Raw genomic sequence first — 17,294 nt, forward strand, 5'->3', positions numbered from 1 at the left:
TATTATTTGTAAATAGCTTATCTATAAAAAAAAATAATACAAACTTATGGAGAATATTTCAAAAAATTTTACCAAAAATTAGTTTTAAACAATTTTTTTCTAAGACAAATATATATAAAAATAACTTTGATAAATTTTATATACTTTAATAAGAAAAAAAATATATAACTTTTTTTTTTTTTTTTTTTTATAAATACAAAGATATATTCTTTTGTTTGTACGTTTAAAGGAAAAATGTTTATTAAATTTTAAAATAATTAAATATATAAAAATAAATTAAATATAAAAATTTATAGAAAAAATTTGAAGTGATGAAGCTCCTGATAAAACATTTTATCAATCATATATATATTTATATATATATTTATTTATTTTTTTTTAATTCATAATTTATAATTTTGTAAATTTTAATTTATAATAATTTTAATTTATATATATAATAATTATAAACATATTTAATGTTTTAATAGATTAAATATAAATGTTTTGTAATTTATATATTTATATAATATATTTTTTTTTAATAATTCTTTTATGTTTTAAAACTTCTAGTATATTAATTGACTGTTTTATTATAAAAAATAAAAACATAATATTAACTAAGGAAAAAAAAATATACAAAATAAAACTTAAAAATTACAATATTTTCAGTAGTTTTAAAAGGAAAAGAAACTATACATATCCTATATATTATAATTATAAATTACAATACCCATTTAACAATAATGTTTTAAGTAAAAATAAAAAAAAATTCATAGATAAAATATTTTATCCTAAAAAGAAAAGAAAAAATGTTATGTATTTATGTAAAGGAAATTTCACAAAAAAAACAGGATTGATGTTATATGATAAAAATAAAAATATGGATGATGAATATAAATTAACAGAATATAAAAACGAAAATAAGAATATAAGTGAAGATGATAGAATTATAAATCCGAATTTTTATAAATATGGTAATAATAAAAAGAAAAAAGAAAAGATAATATTAATAATTGGAGTAACATGTAGTGGAAAAACAAAATTTAGTATAGATTTATCAGAAGAATTATTAAAATATAATATACATAGTGAAATTATTAGTTCTGATTCTATGCAAGTTTATCAGAATTTTAATATAGGGATAGCAAAAATTAATGAGGAAGAAAAAAGAGATATAAAGCATCATTTATTAGATATATGTCATCATAATGATACATTTAATGTTCATAAATTTATTAATTACACTATTCCAATTATTAAGAATATTAATTATAATAACAAATTAGCTATAATAACAGGTGGAACATTATTATACATTGAATCTTTATTATGGGAATCTGTAATAGATTTAAAAGATGAAAAAGATAAAAAAAAAGAAAAACATGAACAGGAATGTGAGAAAGATAATTATGAGGACAAAACTAATGATGAACTCTACGAAAAATTAAAAGAAGTAGATGAAGAAAGAGCTAATCAATTGCATAAAAATGATAGAAAACGAATTTGTAGAAGTCTTGATATTTTCTATACTTATAACAAAAAACATAGTGAACTAATAAAAATTAAGAATCATAAAAATAATAAATTGGATGAAATGAGATATATACCATGTTTTTTTTATTTAGACTATGATAATGATGATACTTTGAAAAAAGAAATTGAAAAACGGGTTGATTTAATGATTTCAAAAGGGTTACTTGACGAAGTTATAAAATTAAAAGAATTAAACAAAAATAGAAATATCAAAGCATCTTATAAAGGAATAAATCAAAGTATTGCATATAAAGAATTTGACGCTTATATTGAAAAAAAAATAAATAAAATTAATGATGATAATTTATTTAACGTATGCAAAGATAATTTAATTAGAAAAACATATAAATATGCGAAAAAACAAAGAAGATGGATATTTAACCGGTTTGTAAAAACTTACCATATTCCTTTAAACAAAATAGATGTAACAAAAAATTATAAGGAGCAATTAAGTGAATCAGTACATACTATTTTAAAATTTTTACATGATTAATTAAAAAAAAAAAAAAAAAAAAATTAGTAAATATTATAGGATGAATTATTAGAAATACAAATGCTTCAAAAGTATATAAAAAAATAAAGTGATCAAAAAGAAAAAAAAAAAAAAAATTAAATTGTATAAAAAAAAAAAAGAAAAAGATTAAAAAATAATTTTACTTATTAGCTAGAATTTTTTTATTAAAGGACAAAAACAAAAAAAAAAAAAAAAAAAAAAAAAAAAAAAAAAAAAAAAAAAAAAAAAAAAAGGAATAAAATGAAATTAAAAAAAAAAATGTAATAATAACAAATAATCAAAAAATAAAGGAATTATTTTTATATATACATATATATATACATATATATATATATATATATATTTTTAATATGTCTAAAATTATAATTATAAATTTGTTTTTTTTTTTTTAATATATTTTTTAATAAATGAATTTTGATAATTTAAGATATTTTTAATTGATTTTTAAAATTAATAAATATTTCTTTTTATATAATATATATATATTTATACATTTCTCATTTTTTTTAAATATAATATTATTTATTTTATTTTTAATAATTTTTTGCTTCTAAAACATTACAAATGTGTTTTTTTTGTTTTAAATGTTCATTTCTAAAAGCTTCAGTTAAAATAATATTTTTTTCTCCTAATTTTATTCCTTGATAGTTTAATAACACTAAAGTTGCATCTAAAGCTTTTTTAAATTTTAAAATTCCATGACCCATATTTCTTCCTAAAAAAAAAAAAAAAATAAAATAAAATAAAATAAAATAAAATAAAATAAAATAAAATAAAATAAAATAAAATAAAATAAAATAAAATATGTGAAACAAAATAATTTGTATAAAATCATATATATTTAATATTACGTTTATATGAAAACATGCAACACAAATGTTTACTTTTTTATTAAAATAATAAATGTCATTATTTTAAATATATGAACTGCATCCGCGAAAAATAAGTTTATTTCTTTTATTGGTGTTTTGTTTAAAATTGTAAGTTATAAAAAAAAAGGAAAAAAAAAATAAAATAAAATAAAATAAAATAAAATTGAATGCATTTTTACGCTACGTAATTAAAAATATTTAAAAATTTTTTTGGAACTACATGATTAACTAGAATAACTTTTTGTTATTCTTTTTTTTTTTAAGAAAAAAATAATTTCTATTTTGTTTTTCTATTTAAGAATTATGGGATATTTATGTATCATTTATTATAAAAAAAAAATATATTCATTTATAATAAAACAATATTATAATTATTTATAATATTCATTTACAATTTTACATTTTTAAAGTTATACAAAAAAAAAAGTTATTTTTTTTCAATATTTTAAATATTAGACGTGTACAAAAAAATTATAAAAAAAAAAAGTGCTAGATTATGTTCATTGCAACTTATAAACAGTTTTAATTCATAAATTCTTTTTAACTTTTTTTTTTTTTTTTTTTTTTTTTTTTTTGTTTATATATTTATTCTTTTTCTTTTTCCATTTTCAAATAACGGCAAATGTGTAAATTATACACATAGAGATCTGCAAATTATTATATTCATTTAATAAAAAAAGCAAAGAAATAACTAAAAAATTTTATTTTTATATATATGGTATTGTTGATGTAAATGAATGTTTTTATTAAGTTTATAAAAATATGAAAAAGCAAAAGAGAAATAATCATCATAAAAGGAAAAAAATTAAAGAAAAAAAGAATAAAGTAAAAATATACATATATATATATATATATTTATATATGTATATATATATATATATTATAACTTTTTTGTTTTATAGAGTTATGAAGACACTGAAAAATCTGAAGGGGAAATAGTATATTCATTGGTTAAAAAAGACAAAAAGAAATTACATATTAGAACAAGATAAATATTTTTAATCTGAATTTATTATATATAATAAGTTATATATATAACATTTTTTCTCCTTTGTAATTTATTTTATAAAAAAAAATATTTTTTTGACATACATAGATAAATGACTATTATGATAACAATTTCAAAAAAAATTTTTATATAAAAAGTATAAGAACAGATGGTAATTGTTTATTTAGAGCAGTTTCTGATCAGTTATATAATCATGAAGATAATTATAAAGAAATAAGAAAAAAAGTGGTAGATAATATAATTTTTATATAGAAATAATTATAATTAATATATTTTTCTTAATTCATTTTTATCAAAAAAAAAAAAAAAAAAAAAAAAAAAAAACTAAAAAGTATTACTTTTTTTATTATATTTTTAATAGGTGGATCATTTATCTAAAAAGGAAGAAGAATATAAGAATTTCATTGAATATGACGAAAGTTATAAATCTTATATTGAAAGGTACATTATAATAAGATTGAAAAATAACATGTATAATAATTTATATACATTTTTATTTTTTATAAATATATATTTAATGATTTTTCTCTTTTTTTCTTAAGAATAAGCTTAGATGGAACATGGGGAGGCCAATTAGAACTTCAAGCAATAGGGGAGATTTATAATGTGAAAAAAAAAAAAAAAAAAATAATAATAAAATAAAATTAAAATATTCCTATTTATTAATAATTATAATAGTTATTCATTACTTTTAATTATTTTTTTTTTTTTTTTTTTTCTTCTATAATTCTAAATATATTTTACATTTATTTTATTCATAATTTACAATATATAAAATGTTGCTTATTTTTTAATAATCATAGGTTAATATTTTAATATACCAAGAAAATGGTTGTATACTTGAAATAAAAAACCACAGTGATGATAAAAAATGCATTCAATTACATTATGCTTCTAGTGTAAGATATTTCGTTAATATATATATGTATTATGTTTTACAGTTTATATATATATATATATCTTTATTATAATACTTTGTAGGAACATTACAATAGCGTTAGATTTAAGAATAGAGCACTAGATAATGAATTAAAAACTATTTCATATTTAAAAGAAATAGTAATTATAAAAAAGAAAATATAAATAAAATATATATTAATACATGATACATATATATTATGGAGATACAAATAAAATTATTAATAAATATTTAATAAATTATAATAAAATTTACATAAACTAAATAAATTTTATTATATATATTTTTATGTAATAGCTTAGAAGGCATTATATATTTATAATAAAAATAAATTTTTTATTTTGTATATATTTATCTTTATTATTTTAAAACGTTATAATAATAATATATATATATATATATACATATATAGCTTAATGAAAAGGATGAAAATGATTCAACAAAAACTTTTTATGAAACAACAGAAAATGAATTAACAGATTCTTATGAGAATCGTAAACCTATTAAACATGATAAGAAGAAAAATTATTTAATTAACAAAAAATATTCTTTGAATAGCCAAGTGAATAATGATGAAATATTAGATTGTTATGTAAATTCAAAAAGTGATAATAATGTTTTTTTTAGTAATGATAAAGATGCACTAAATTCTATTGATGTACTACAAGGTATTTATAGTGGTATTAGGCGTAAAAGTATAAGGAGTAGAAGCATGCCTAACATAAATGAAAAATTTTTGTATTTTTTTTCAAAAAAAAGATCAAGCGAAAATGCGGAAAGTGATAGCACAATTGATAATTTAAATGAAAAAAAAAATATGGAAAAAAAAAAAATAAATAAAAAAAAAAAGGTAATTTTTATAAAGTTTAATTTTTTTAATCAAGATACAAATGATTTAAATGAATATTTTTATAACACTTTTAATAATAATAAAGTTATTCATATATACTATAATAAATTATTTTATAAATATTTATGTTTATCTAAAAGTATAAAAAATAATGATAGAAATTCTTTATTTGTGAATAAAAATGAACTTAAAAAAAATAATACAATTAAAGAACATAAATATAATTATGAATTAGAAAATAATTGTAATGATGTAAATAAAAAGGAAAACCATGAATTTGCGGATATCTTAAACGGAAAAGTAAGAGAAAATAAAAATAGCTTAAATAAAAGTATAAGCAGTAATATTTATAATTCTCAGTATGATAAAACTTCTGATTATAAAAATAATGAAGTTGTTTATGATTTAATTTCTGATAGTATACTAAATTCAAAAAAAAATATTAACAAGAAAGAAGAAACTTTTCCATTGTCTTCTTGTAAGAGCACATTGGATTGTAATTTAGCTAACGAAAATATTTTTAAAAATGAAACAAAATTAAATGAAATTTCAATAAAAAATTTCCTCAATGTAAATGAGAAATATACTAATGGAAAAAATAAGGAAATAGATAAATTTAATAGTAATGTTTCCAATATTTTTGATTTAATAATTGATGATTATGGAATATGTATAGATAGTGAATTATTTTATTCTTACATAAGTAATAAATATATTAGGGAGAATGATAAGGAGGTAAGCATTTCTTTTTTAAGTAGAGATAATTTAGATAATCATATTAGTAATTTTTTTAATTCAAATATACATCCTAATTTCTCCAAAAGTTCAGAAGATGGAATTATTAAAACTATTTTCAATGATAATAATAAAAAAATGGATAATAATTTTATTAATGCTAATATGAGCCGCGATTTATTATTAAAAAGAAAATATAACAATAAAAAATTTATCAATATGTTTTCAAAAGATCTCTTTTCAAGAGGCCTTTTTTATTTTTTAAATGCTGATTTTATATTAGATGAAGACAATATAAAATATATAGCTCAAAGTTTTTATTGTAATAAGGGAATTAATGTATTTAAAAATAATTATAATAAAAATGATTTTTATTTTTGTGATAATTTAACATTTTATTTTAACTTAAATCATGAAAAATTACAAAAAAAAATAAAATATTCTAAGGAATGTTATGAAGAATTTATAATTAAAGAAAAACATAAGTATAATAAAATTTTAAAGGGAAACAAAACAGCTTGCTTTAACAAAAAAAAAGAAAAAAAAGTACAAATTATTTCAATTTAATTTTTTTTTAATTTATAAAAAATATGAAAATATAATTCACATATAAATTTAATTTGTAATGTAAGTACATATTATTTATTAGAATTTGGTAATGAAAATTAAAAGTAGTTTTATTAAAAACTTTACATTTTCAATTATCAAAAAAAAAAAAAATAAAAATAAATAAGACTTTAAAAATATATCACAAAACATAAAAAAGGATCATACTTTATTTTTATACTTACTTTTTTATTATTTTATTTTATTTTTTTTATTGATAAAAAAAGAAATAAAAAAGTAGTTATAATATTTATAATAAAAATTTTTAGTTATATGTATTTTTGCATCTTTAATGGTAATACAATAAAATTTTTTTATGTTTATTTTTTCTTATTTAGTTTTTATTTTGTATTTTTACTTAACATTCATTTTTTATAATTTAAGTTTTTTCGGTTCAAATATAAGCAAAAGAACTTTTTTGTATAATAAATTTTTTATTTTATATTTATTTTTTATAATTAAAAATTTTTAATTGGTAATTTGTATTCATGTTTTCGGTTAATAAAACGCATCTGTAATATTATTATACATATATAAAAATATGTACGTTTGTATGTAGGTAAAAAAAATAAATTAGAAAATACATAAATGCGTACATATTATTTATAAAATATAAATTCTTCTTTTCTATAAGTTTTCAAATAAAAAATATAAACTTTTGTTTTCAAATATTTAATAATTTAAATTTATATACTCTTATTATATATATATATAAATATTTTTAACTTTGCACATTTAAATATCTACACACAGAAAAAAAGATTCAAAAAAGAATTTTTATTTTTCTTAATAATTTTTTTTCATAATTATTTCTCCAAAAACTATAAATTTTGATAATTCAATTTATCAATAATGATTTAGCAAAGGAAAAATATATGCAATTAATCTATGTAATATATTTTAATGTACTACAAAATATATATATTTTTTTTTTAATATTGACTTAGATTTCCAAATAATAAACAGTGTCAAAAAAAAAATATTTTAATAAAAATTCATAAGAAAATAATACCATATTTCTATTTTTATTGATTTCTTTATTTTTGTCTTAAGATATATAAGAACGGTGAAATGGAAAATATTGTATTATGCAAAATACTAAAATATTGATATAATTAAATGCAATAGAATATTATAAAAATTAAATATTTATTGTAAGTTTAACTTATATATATATATATATATATATATTTTTTTTTTTTTTTTCAAATATTTTATAAACACTATTAATGTTAAACATGCATATAAATTTTTATATTGATGCAAAAATATAATAAACTTTTGTAAAAAAAAAAAAAAAAAAAAAAATATATATATATATATATATATATATATATATATATATATATATATATATATATGAATACAAGAATTAGTAAATATGTTAAAGTTTTATTTTAGCAAAAACAATGGAAAAATCATATGATAATAATTATGAAGAAGAAGTCATAAATCATTCTTTTTATAATTCAAAAAATAATTTAAGTACTTTAAAAAAAGATAAAAATGACAAAATAATTAAGGAAAATTTTTATGAAGAAAATAATAACAAATCCAGTGAGAAAGAATATTATATATCTAATATTAATGAAAAAAAAAAAACAACTGATCATGTAAATAAATTAGGTTATAATGATAATGACTTGAAAAGTCATATTTCTTTAAATGAAAATAAATACATGTTTAAGCCAAATAATGCTAACGAAAATGTAAATTATTTAGAATATGATTTAAACATTTATTCAAATGGGATCCATGAGAACTTGAATGATAAAAAAAATGTAAACAAAAAATTCGTAAATAAAAATTCTGAAAATATAAATGAATGTGCAGGTAAAATTAATGACTTTTTTATTGCAAAAGAAAATATATCAAAAGAATATTATGATATACATAATAATAAATCTGTAGATGTTAATCAAAATAATAATATAAATGAAGTTAATAATCTAAAATTAAACGACTATAATATAACTAAAAATGACTTATATGAAAATAAAACAAGTATAAATGTCATTACAAATATTCAAAATTATGATATTAACAATTACGGAATGTGTGAGCCAGATATACAAAATAAACATTTATTAAATTCAGATAACATAAATTCTAAGTGTACAGATAAAAATATAAATAATGAAAACAGCTCCTTAAATGATGTTATAAATAAATATTTAATGAATACTGATAACAAAGAAGATGAGTTTGAAAATAAATTTAGCTATTTTAATTATGTTAATGATGGTATTAATTTAATGAATACTAATAGTAACAGTATAAATATAAATAACTTAAATAATAATATAAACGAGATAATTGATAGAAATAATAATAATTTAAATAAAATTATAAACAATGTAAATAATATCAACGGAAATCCATACGACTCAAATTATATGAATAATTTTTTAGCTAATAATAATAATAATAATAATAATAATCTTGATGAATGGAGGAATTTAAATAATAATTTCTCTAATTTCACAAAAGGAAATAATTTAATTTTTGATAATGATATTAATATAAATAAAGAAAAAGAAAAAAACATGGATTCTTCAAGAAATATAGACAATACAAGTAATTATATTGATTACATAAATATGTTAAATTCTTCACAGCAAAATTTTAACCATGATTATTCTTATTTAAATAATAATTTTAATGAGGAAATCAAATTTTCAGAAAATGCAAACTTTATACATTATAATAGTTTGCATAATGAAAAGCACAACAAATTGAATAATTTTTACGTGGATAATAATTTTTTGGATATAAAAAATCAAAATAGTTTATTACTGGATACAAATGATGATTTTAATAAAATGAAAGAAAATTCTAATGATCAAAAAGACAATTCTCATGAGGATAAGAAAAAGTATTTGTATGAAAAACAAAACAACATATATATGAGTAAGAATATATCAGAAATACAAGATAAAAGTTATGGCTTAAAAAAAGATGAATTTCACTTAAATAGAACATCAAAAAAAAAGGAAGGAAACATTATAGGTAATAACGAAAAAGAGAGTAAATGCGACGAAAAAAAGAGTTATAAATATGATGATGGAAAAAATAAAAAATATGATCATACAAAATATAATAAGTATGATAGTGCCAAGTATAGTAAATATGATAATAGAAAAGATCATGGATATAATGATAAAAAACATAGTAGATATGATGATAAAAAAGATCATAAATATAATGATAAAAAGTGTAGTAAATATTATGATAAAAAAGATTATAGATATAATGATAAAAAACATAGTAAATATGATGATAAAAAAGATCATAAATATAATGATAAAAAGTATAGTAAATATGATGAAGAAAATGATAAACATAAAAAAAAATATGAATGTAACATATTTGATGATGATTGCTATTTTGTTAAATGTGAAATATATGGAAAAGAAAAAATTATAGTTCCTGACCCATTAAATAATATAGAAGATTTAAAGTATTTTGTTTATATATTATAATGATATATATATATTATATATTTATATATATAAATATATAATTTTTTTTTTTTTTTTAGTTCAATATGTGATGATATTTTATATAATAATATATGTACGAAAGGATATAACAAGATGACCACAGTTCAAAAGTATTCGATTCCAATAATAAAAAAAAAAATAAATCTTATTGCTTCTTCTCAAACAGGGAGTGGGAAAACTTTTTCATTTTTGTGTCCAATAATTTCTAATTTAAAAAAAGATGAACAGATTTTAAGACCTCATTTTCCTGGATCATATGCTTGCATATCTCCTTTGTGCTTAGTTCTTTGTCCTACTCGAGAGCTAGCTATTCAAATTTATAATGAGGTAATTTTTTCTCATTTGCAAAAATTTCATATTTTTTTAATGACATGAAATAAAATAAATTATAACATTATATATACAAAATAAAACAAAATACAAAGATATATAATATACATTATTTAAAAAAAATAAAATAAAGAAAAAATATATAAAAGAACTAATAATATAAAGAAAACAAAAAAATAAATATATATAAATTATTAGGTAAATAGTCTAACAAAAAATTTATATTTAGTAAGCATGGTCTTTTATGGAGGGGAAACAATGAAAGAACAAGTATTATCAAAATTTTTTCTTTTGAAAATTATTTACATTATTACAAAACTTTTTTTTTTTTTTTTACTGATAAGTTTATCTTTTAGAATTTTTATTTTTGTTGATATATATTTTATATATATATATATTTTTATTTATATAATTTTTTTTTAGATAGCGCAAATAAATGAAAAACAGGCGGACATAATAATATCAACCCCAGGAAGGTTACTAGATTTATTAAATAACTGTAAAATTAGTCTTTCTTTTATTAAATATTTAGTTTTTGATGAAGCTGACGAAATGATATCCCTTGGATTCAAAAATCAAATGGATGAAATAATTTTTCAAAAAGATTTATGCCCAAACGATTCAAGACAAACTATATGTTTTACTGCAACATTATCGGATAAATTAAAAGATGTTATGCAAAATTTTATTGCTACTCCATATATTTATTTAGATATTAAACAAAAAAGGGAAGTTAAAAATTCAATAAAACAGGTAAAATTATTAAATGAATATATATATATATATTTAAGAAGGTATAAGTTTATTATAAATTAGTAATTTTATAAAAGTATATATATAACTAAAAATTAATGATAACCTTTTTTTTTACTACAGATTGTTAAATATGTACCTATGAAATCTAAATTAAATGAACTTCTTAGAGATATCAGGAATTTACAAGGGCAAGCGATAATTTTTGTAGAATTAAGGAGTTCTATCAATCACATTTTTAACTTTTTGAAGTCAAAGGGTTTTGATGCAAATTATTTGCATGGAAGGATGAATCAAGTAAATAGAAATTACTTTTAAAAAATAATAGATTTTTCATTTATATATCTGGCATATCATGATTTTTATGTTCATGTATTTTTGTTAACATTATATGTTTAATACATATCTCTATATGAATTATGTATATATGTAAAATTGTGATTAAATTTTTAAAATATTATTGTACAAAATATTCAGGTTCGAAGAAAAATGGTTTTTGAAAAATTCAGAGAAAAAGCATTTCAAATATTAATAGCTACATCTATTGCTGCTAGAGGATTAGATTTTCCTGATTTAGAATTAGTAATAAATTATGATTTACCTTCGGAATTTGATCAATATATGCACAGAATTGGAAGAACAGGAAGAATTGGGAAAAACGGAGTAGCCATAAATTATTTTAATAGCTCGAATAAAAAAATTATTGATAAATTGATTGCACATTTAAAGAAATATGATCAAACAGTTCCAAATTGGTTACTTAATTTTAATAAGTAATTCCTGGAAAATTATATAAATTTATTCATGTATAAGAAAAAAAAATACTTCATTGAAAAAAGGAAACATGATTTTTTGAAAAGTAATAAAAAAGAAATAAACAATAAGAGTATAATAATTTTTTAGCATAATGTAAAAATTGTTGAAATATTATCATATAAATATTATATTATGAGAATATTTTCCTTTTACATAAATTTTAAGTTAGATTTTTTTCTTGTTTACTTTAACTTACAATTTTTTCTTTTTTTTTATAAAAATAATTTAAAGATTTGATTTATATTTTTATTTTCATTTGTTTTGTTTTGTTTTGTTTTTATTTTATTTCTTTTTCTTTTTCTTTTCATTTCTGAATTCAGTATGTAGTTGATTTAATTTATGCATCATTTAAAATAAAAGTACGTTTTAAAAATAAATATGAACTAAAATAAAATAAAATTTATTCTTTTTTAATAATTTTATCTAAACACTTTATTTTTTTTTAATATTTCTTATTTTTCTTATTGAATAAATTTTTTTATAAAAACAATAAATGTCTGAAAAATGTTTATCCACATTATTCCATAAGATTTTTTAAAAATTTAACTCTAATAAAAAAAAAAATTTAATATAAATTTTTTTTTTATTTTATTTTTTTGTTTTTTTTAAATTAACTTAACAGGACTCTTTGCTATTAAAATAAATTATTTATTTCTTTTTAAATTAGTTATATAAATAATTTTTAATATTAAAAAATACATTACATTTTTTTTTAATGCTGTTGTTAAAACAATCTTTAATATTTTTAGAAAAAGCAATCACTCCAATTTTTTGTATTTTATTTTATTTTATTTTTTTTTTTTTTTTTTAAGCCAAATCTTGAAAATAAAAAGTGTTTAAAAATTAGACTACTTTAGTATATAAAAATGAGAATAATAATACATATTCTATTTTTTTTATCTTTTTTTTTTTTTTTTTTTTTTCTATTAACTATTTAAACATCAAGAAAAAATAATTAATTTAAAAAAAATAATGAATTTAATTCATTGATTAAAAACTTGGATAGAAATATCTTTATAATTTTTCCTTTTTTTTATATATTTGAAATAATAATATAAAATATTATTATTTTATATATTTTCTTCTTTGATCATATTAATTTTAATTATATATATTATTTCTTTCGTTTTTTTTTATCAATTTTTATAAGAAAATGTTAAATGAAGAAACTATGGGGTTTGATATGGATAAAATAGAAAATGATATAACCAAAAATAACAATGGAGTAGAAAAAAAAAAGAAGAAAAAAGTTCAATTTTCTGATAAAAATGAAACAATATATTATGAAAAAGATGAAAATGAAAATAATTATTTTAATCTTTCCTTAAACAATTTTAATTATTTTGAATGCTTTTATAATGAAATGTATAATTGTGATTTTGATGAAAAAGAATTCAAGAATGATGATATATATATAAACGGAGAAAAAGAAAATAAATATAATGAATTTTATGAAAAGGATACAACAGGAAAGGAAAGATATAAACAAATAAAAAAAAACTCATTTGAAAATGGATTAAGTGTAAAAGATAATCCGAAAACGGATAACCTGAAATTTTTGAATTTAAAAAGAGAAAAATTTAATCAATCTTTTAATGAGGATTGCTCTTTTGAAATAAATGACATACATACAGCTATTACCAATGCAGAAGAAAAAACATCAAATTATAGCAAATATTATTTTGGCTATGATATTGAACCATTTAACATGAAGAATGAATTAAAAGAAGGATATATTGACAAATATGGGAACTATATTTATAATGAATCAGACAATGATGATATTGAAGAAGCTTGGTTAAAATCAGTTGATGAAAAAGATCCACTTTCCACATTTTCTGATCAGAAATTAAAAACGAAAATACATAATGAAATAAATTCAAAATATGATGAATCAAATAATAATTTAAATAATAACTTACTTACAGTTAATATTTATGATGCTCTTTATTCTCTCTGTTGTTTATTAATAGATAAAGAAACGCCAATTAAAGCAATGATTAGATATAAAAATGATTTGAAATTATATAAAAACTACTTAAATGAATGTAAACTTAAAATAGAAAAATTAAACTCTCTTTCCATTTGTCAGGGGAATAATATTTCATTATTTAATATAAATTTTAACCATGAGGGTAGCAATTCAAATAATTTTCATTTCAATTATAAAAATCAAAATAAAAAAAATTTATTACAAATAAATATTAAAAAAAAAGATATAAAAAATGAAGACGAAATAAAAGAAGATATAAAAAATGAAGAAATAAAAGATGATATAAAAAATGAAGATGAAATAAAAGTAGATATAAAAAATAAGGATGAAATAAAAGATGATATAAAAAATGAAGATGAAATAAAAGTAGATATAAAAAATAAGGATGAAATAAAAGATACAAAAAATGATGATGATATAAAAGAAGATATAAAAAATGAAGATAGAATAAAAGAGGACACAAAAAATGATGATATTATAAAAGAAGATATAAAAAATGAAGATATAATAAAAGAGGACACAAAAAATGAAGATGAAATAAAAGAAGATATAAAAAATGAAGATAAAATAAAAGAGGACATAAAAAATGAAGAAGAAATAAAAGAAAATATAAAAAATGAAGATAAAATAAAAGAAGATATAAAAAATGAAGAAGAAATAAAAGAAGATTTAAAAAATGAAGATAAAATAAAAGAAGATATAAAAAATGGAGAAGAAATAAAAGAAGATTTCAAAAATGAAGATAAAATAAAAGAAGAGATAAAAAATGAAGAAGAAATAAAAGAAGAGATAAAAAACGAAGATAAAATAAAAGAAGAGATAAAAAATGAAGATAAAATAAAGGAAGATATGAAAAGTGAAGATAAAATAAAAGAAGATGTAAAAAGTGGAAATATAAAAATGGAAGAAGAAATAAAACATGATGCAATTATAGATTCATTACATAAGAAAAAGAATGCATTAAATGAGAATATGTGTAAAGAAGAAGGTATTAATGAAAATAATAAGAATAGTGTATGTGAAGAAACAATTAATAAAAATTTAATAAATAATAAAGAAGAAAATAATAAAGATTTGGTTAACAATGATAAATTAAAAGAATTACACAAATTAGAAGAAACTTATCTAAAAATAGCACTAGATTATAAAACAATAGAAAGAAGATTTAACAATTTAATTGATTTAACACAAAAATTAACTAATGAATATAAAAATGTTTATTTTTTAACAAAAAGTGAATTTGAAGCTTTATGTAAAAAGTTAGAAGAATACAAAGAAAATGTAGATATACAATGGCAATTCAAATGGAATAATGATCTTGATAATAATATATATGGGCCCTTTAATTATTACGATATATATAACTTAATATCAGTAGGAATGGTATCAGCAGTAAATCCTATACAACTAAGAAGAATAAATAATGAAAATAAGGTTTTAGAAAACATATGGCAAATGTATGATGCAGTTAATTATTTAACATTTGTTAGTAATGATAATATTAAAAAGAAAAGAAAATTAGAAGAAACTGATATAAATGAAGTAAATGGAATAGAAAATCAGAACGAAGAATCAACAGATTCATTAGATGAAGAATATGATATAAAAAAAAAAAAGAAGAAAAAAAAAGGTTTAATTCAAATTTCTAAGAAAAACAAAAAATCAAATGAAGAAGAGGACAGTGATAATGAAGATGATTTCGAAAGTTGTTATGAATTTTGAGTATATATCATAATATGATTATTATTATTTTAATGTATCTTCATTTTGTCTTTTTATTATTTTATTTAGTATAAAATTTCCGTTTTAATATTTTTATAAAAAAAATAAAATAAAACAAAAAATAGAATATAATAATTTTGGAAGACTTCATAATTACACTTGAAGTTTATGCTAAAAATGCATAGAATCATTTCATATTATTTATTTATTTTTTTTTTTAAATTACAATTGAAGTTTTAATTTTTTTAAAGTTATTCTAATTTGCATATCATTTATTATGCGTTTACATCTATTTCTGATGTTTAAAAATATATGACTTCAAATGTGCAAAACGTAATTTATTATTTTTAGATGAAAAACATATGTTTTAAAATTATAAAAAATTACAAATATGGGATTGCAGACACGTGAAACGTGGATACAAAGGAGAAAAATAAAAAATTTTACAAATTATATAAAAAAAAATAAATAAACAAATATAATAGATCTATACATTTTAATGTGTGTAATTTATATAAATTCTAAAAAAAGAATAAATAAATTTCTAAAAAAAGTAATTCATTATATTTATATGAATAGATCAAAGAAAGTTTATTAACAAACCTTAATCTAATTTAAAAAACATTTTATGCTTTATTTTTTTTTTTTTTATTGTGACACATTTATTTTAATATTTACAATTAAGATAATAATACATCATGTTTTTATATTTTTTTATATATATGTTTTTTTGAAACATTTTCAATATTATATTTTTGTTTTAATTTTTTCTTGCTTTTTTTTTTTTTTTTTTTTTGTTATTTAATTTATTGTATGAAAAAAAATAAATAAATAAAATAAAAAACATAAATATATAAATAAAAATATGTTAAAAATAAAATATATATATGAATACTTATTTATTATGATTGTGAACTTATTTATTATTTAGTTTAATGGGGTGTTTCACTAAAAAAAATTGACATAATGTATATAATGCTAAGAATTGTACAAAATAATTTTTTTATATAGATATATTAAACATGTACTTCTTATAAATATATATGTAAAGTTATTAAAAATTTATGAAAGTTTAATTTATGAGTTTCTCATTTTTCTTAATTTTTTTTTTTTTTTTTTTTTATGTAAAAATAAGATAAAAAAAAAAAAAAAAATAG

General features: G+C 16.9%; 4 protein-coding genes across 4 annotated transcripts; all 4 read left to right on the plus strand.

The window, feature by feature from the left end:
* Nucleotides 1-481: 481 nt before the first annotated feature.
* On the plus strand, nt 482-2,008 carry PGAL8A_00490700 (tRNA delta(2)-isopentenylpyrophosphate transferase, putative; the record flags this gene model as incomplete). Its single annotated transcript, XM_028673704.1, has 1 exon — nt 482-2,008. One exon carries the CDS (start codon nt 482-484, stop codon nt 2,006-2,008), a length of 1,527 nt encoding a protein of 508 aa, XP_028530130.1.
* A 1,655-nt stretch (nt 2,009-3,663) lies between these two features.
* On the plus strand, nt 3,664-6,981 carry PGAL8A_00490800 (OTU-like cysteine protease, putative; the record flags this gene model as incomplete). Its single annotated transcript, XM_028673705.1, has 8 exons — nt 3,664-3,726; nt 3,804-3,851; nt 3,998-4,138; nt 4,272-4,351; nt 4,453-4,516; nt 4,714-4,809; nt 4,892-4,969; nt 5,242-6,981. The coding sequence occupies 8 exons, from the start codon at nt 3,664-3,666 to the stop codon at nt 6,979-6,981; spliced, it is 2,310 nt and encodes a 769-aa protein (XP_028530131.1).
* A 1,448-nt stretch (nt 6,982-8,429) lies between these two features.
* PGAL8A_00490900 (DEAD/DEAH box helicase, putative) lies at nt 8,430-12,383 on the plus strand (the record flags this gene model as incomplete). The annotated part of the gene is made up of 6 exons (XM_028673706.1): nt 8,430-10,480; nt 10,562-10,850; nt 11,052-11,123; nt 11,277-11,606; nt 11,730-11,903; nt 12,084-12,383. The coding sequence occupies 6 exons, from the start codon at nt 8,430-8,432 to the stop codon at nt 12,381-12,383; spliced, it is 3,216 nt and encodes a 1,071-aa protein (XP_028530132.1).
* Nucleotides 12,384-13,575: 1,192 nt separating this feature from the next.
* GEXP15 (conserved Plasmodium protein, unknown function) lies at nt 13,576-16,137 on the plus strand (the record flags this gene model as incomplete). Its single annotated transcript, XM_028673707.1, has 1 exon — nt 13,576-16,137. The coding sequence occupies one exon, from the start codon at nt 13,576-13,578 to the stop codon at nt 16,135-16,137; it is 2,562 nt and encodes an 853-aa protein (XP_028530133.1).
* Nucleotides 16,138-17,294: the final 1,157 nt, after the last annotated feature.

The sequence above is a fragment of the Plasmodium gallinaceum genome (genome assembly GCF_900005855.1).
Source record: "Plasmodium gallinaceum strain 8A genome assembly, contig: PGAL8A_v1_141, whole genome shotgun sequence".
In the NCBI taxonomy this organism is placed as follows: Eukaryota; Apicomplexa; class Aconoidasida; order Haemosporida; family Plasmodiidae; genus Plasmodium; species Plasmodium gallinaceum.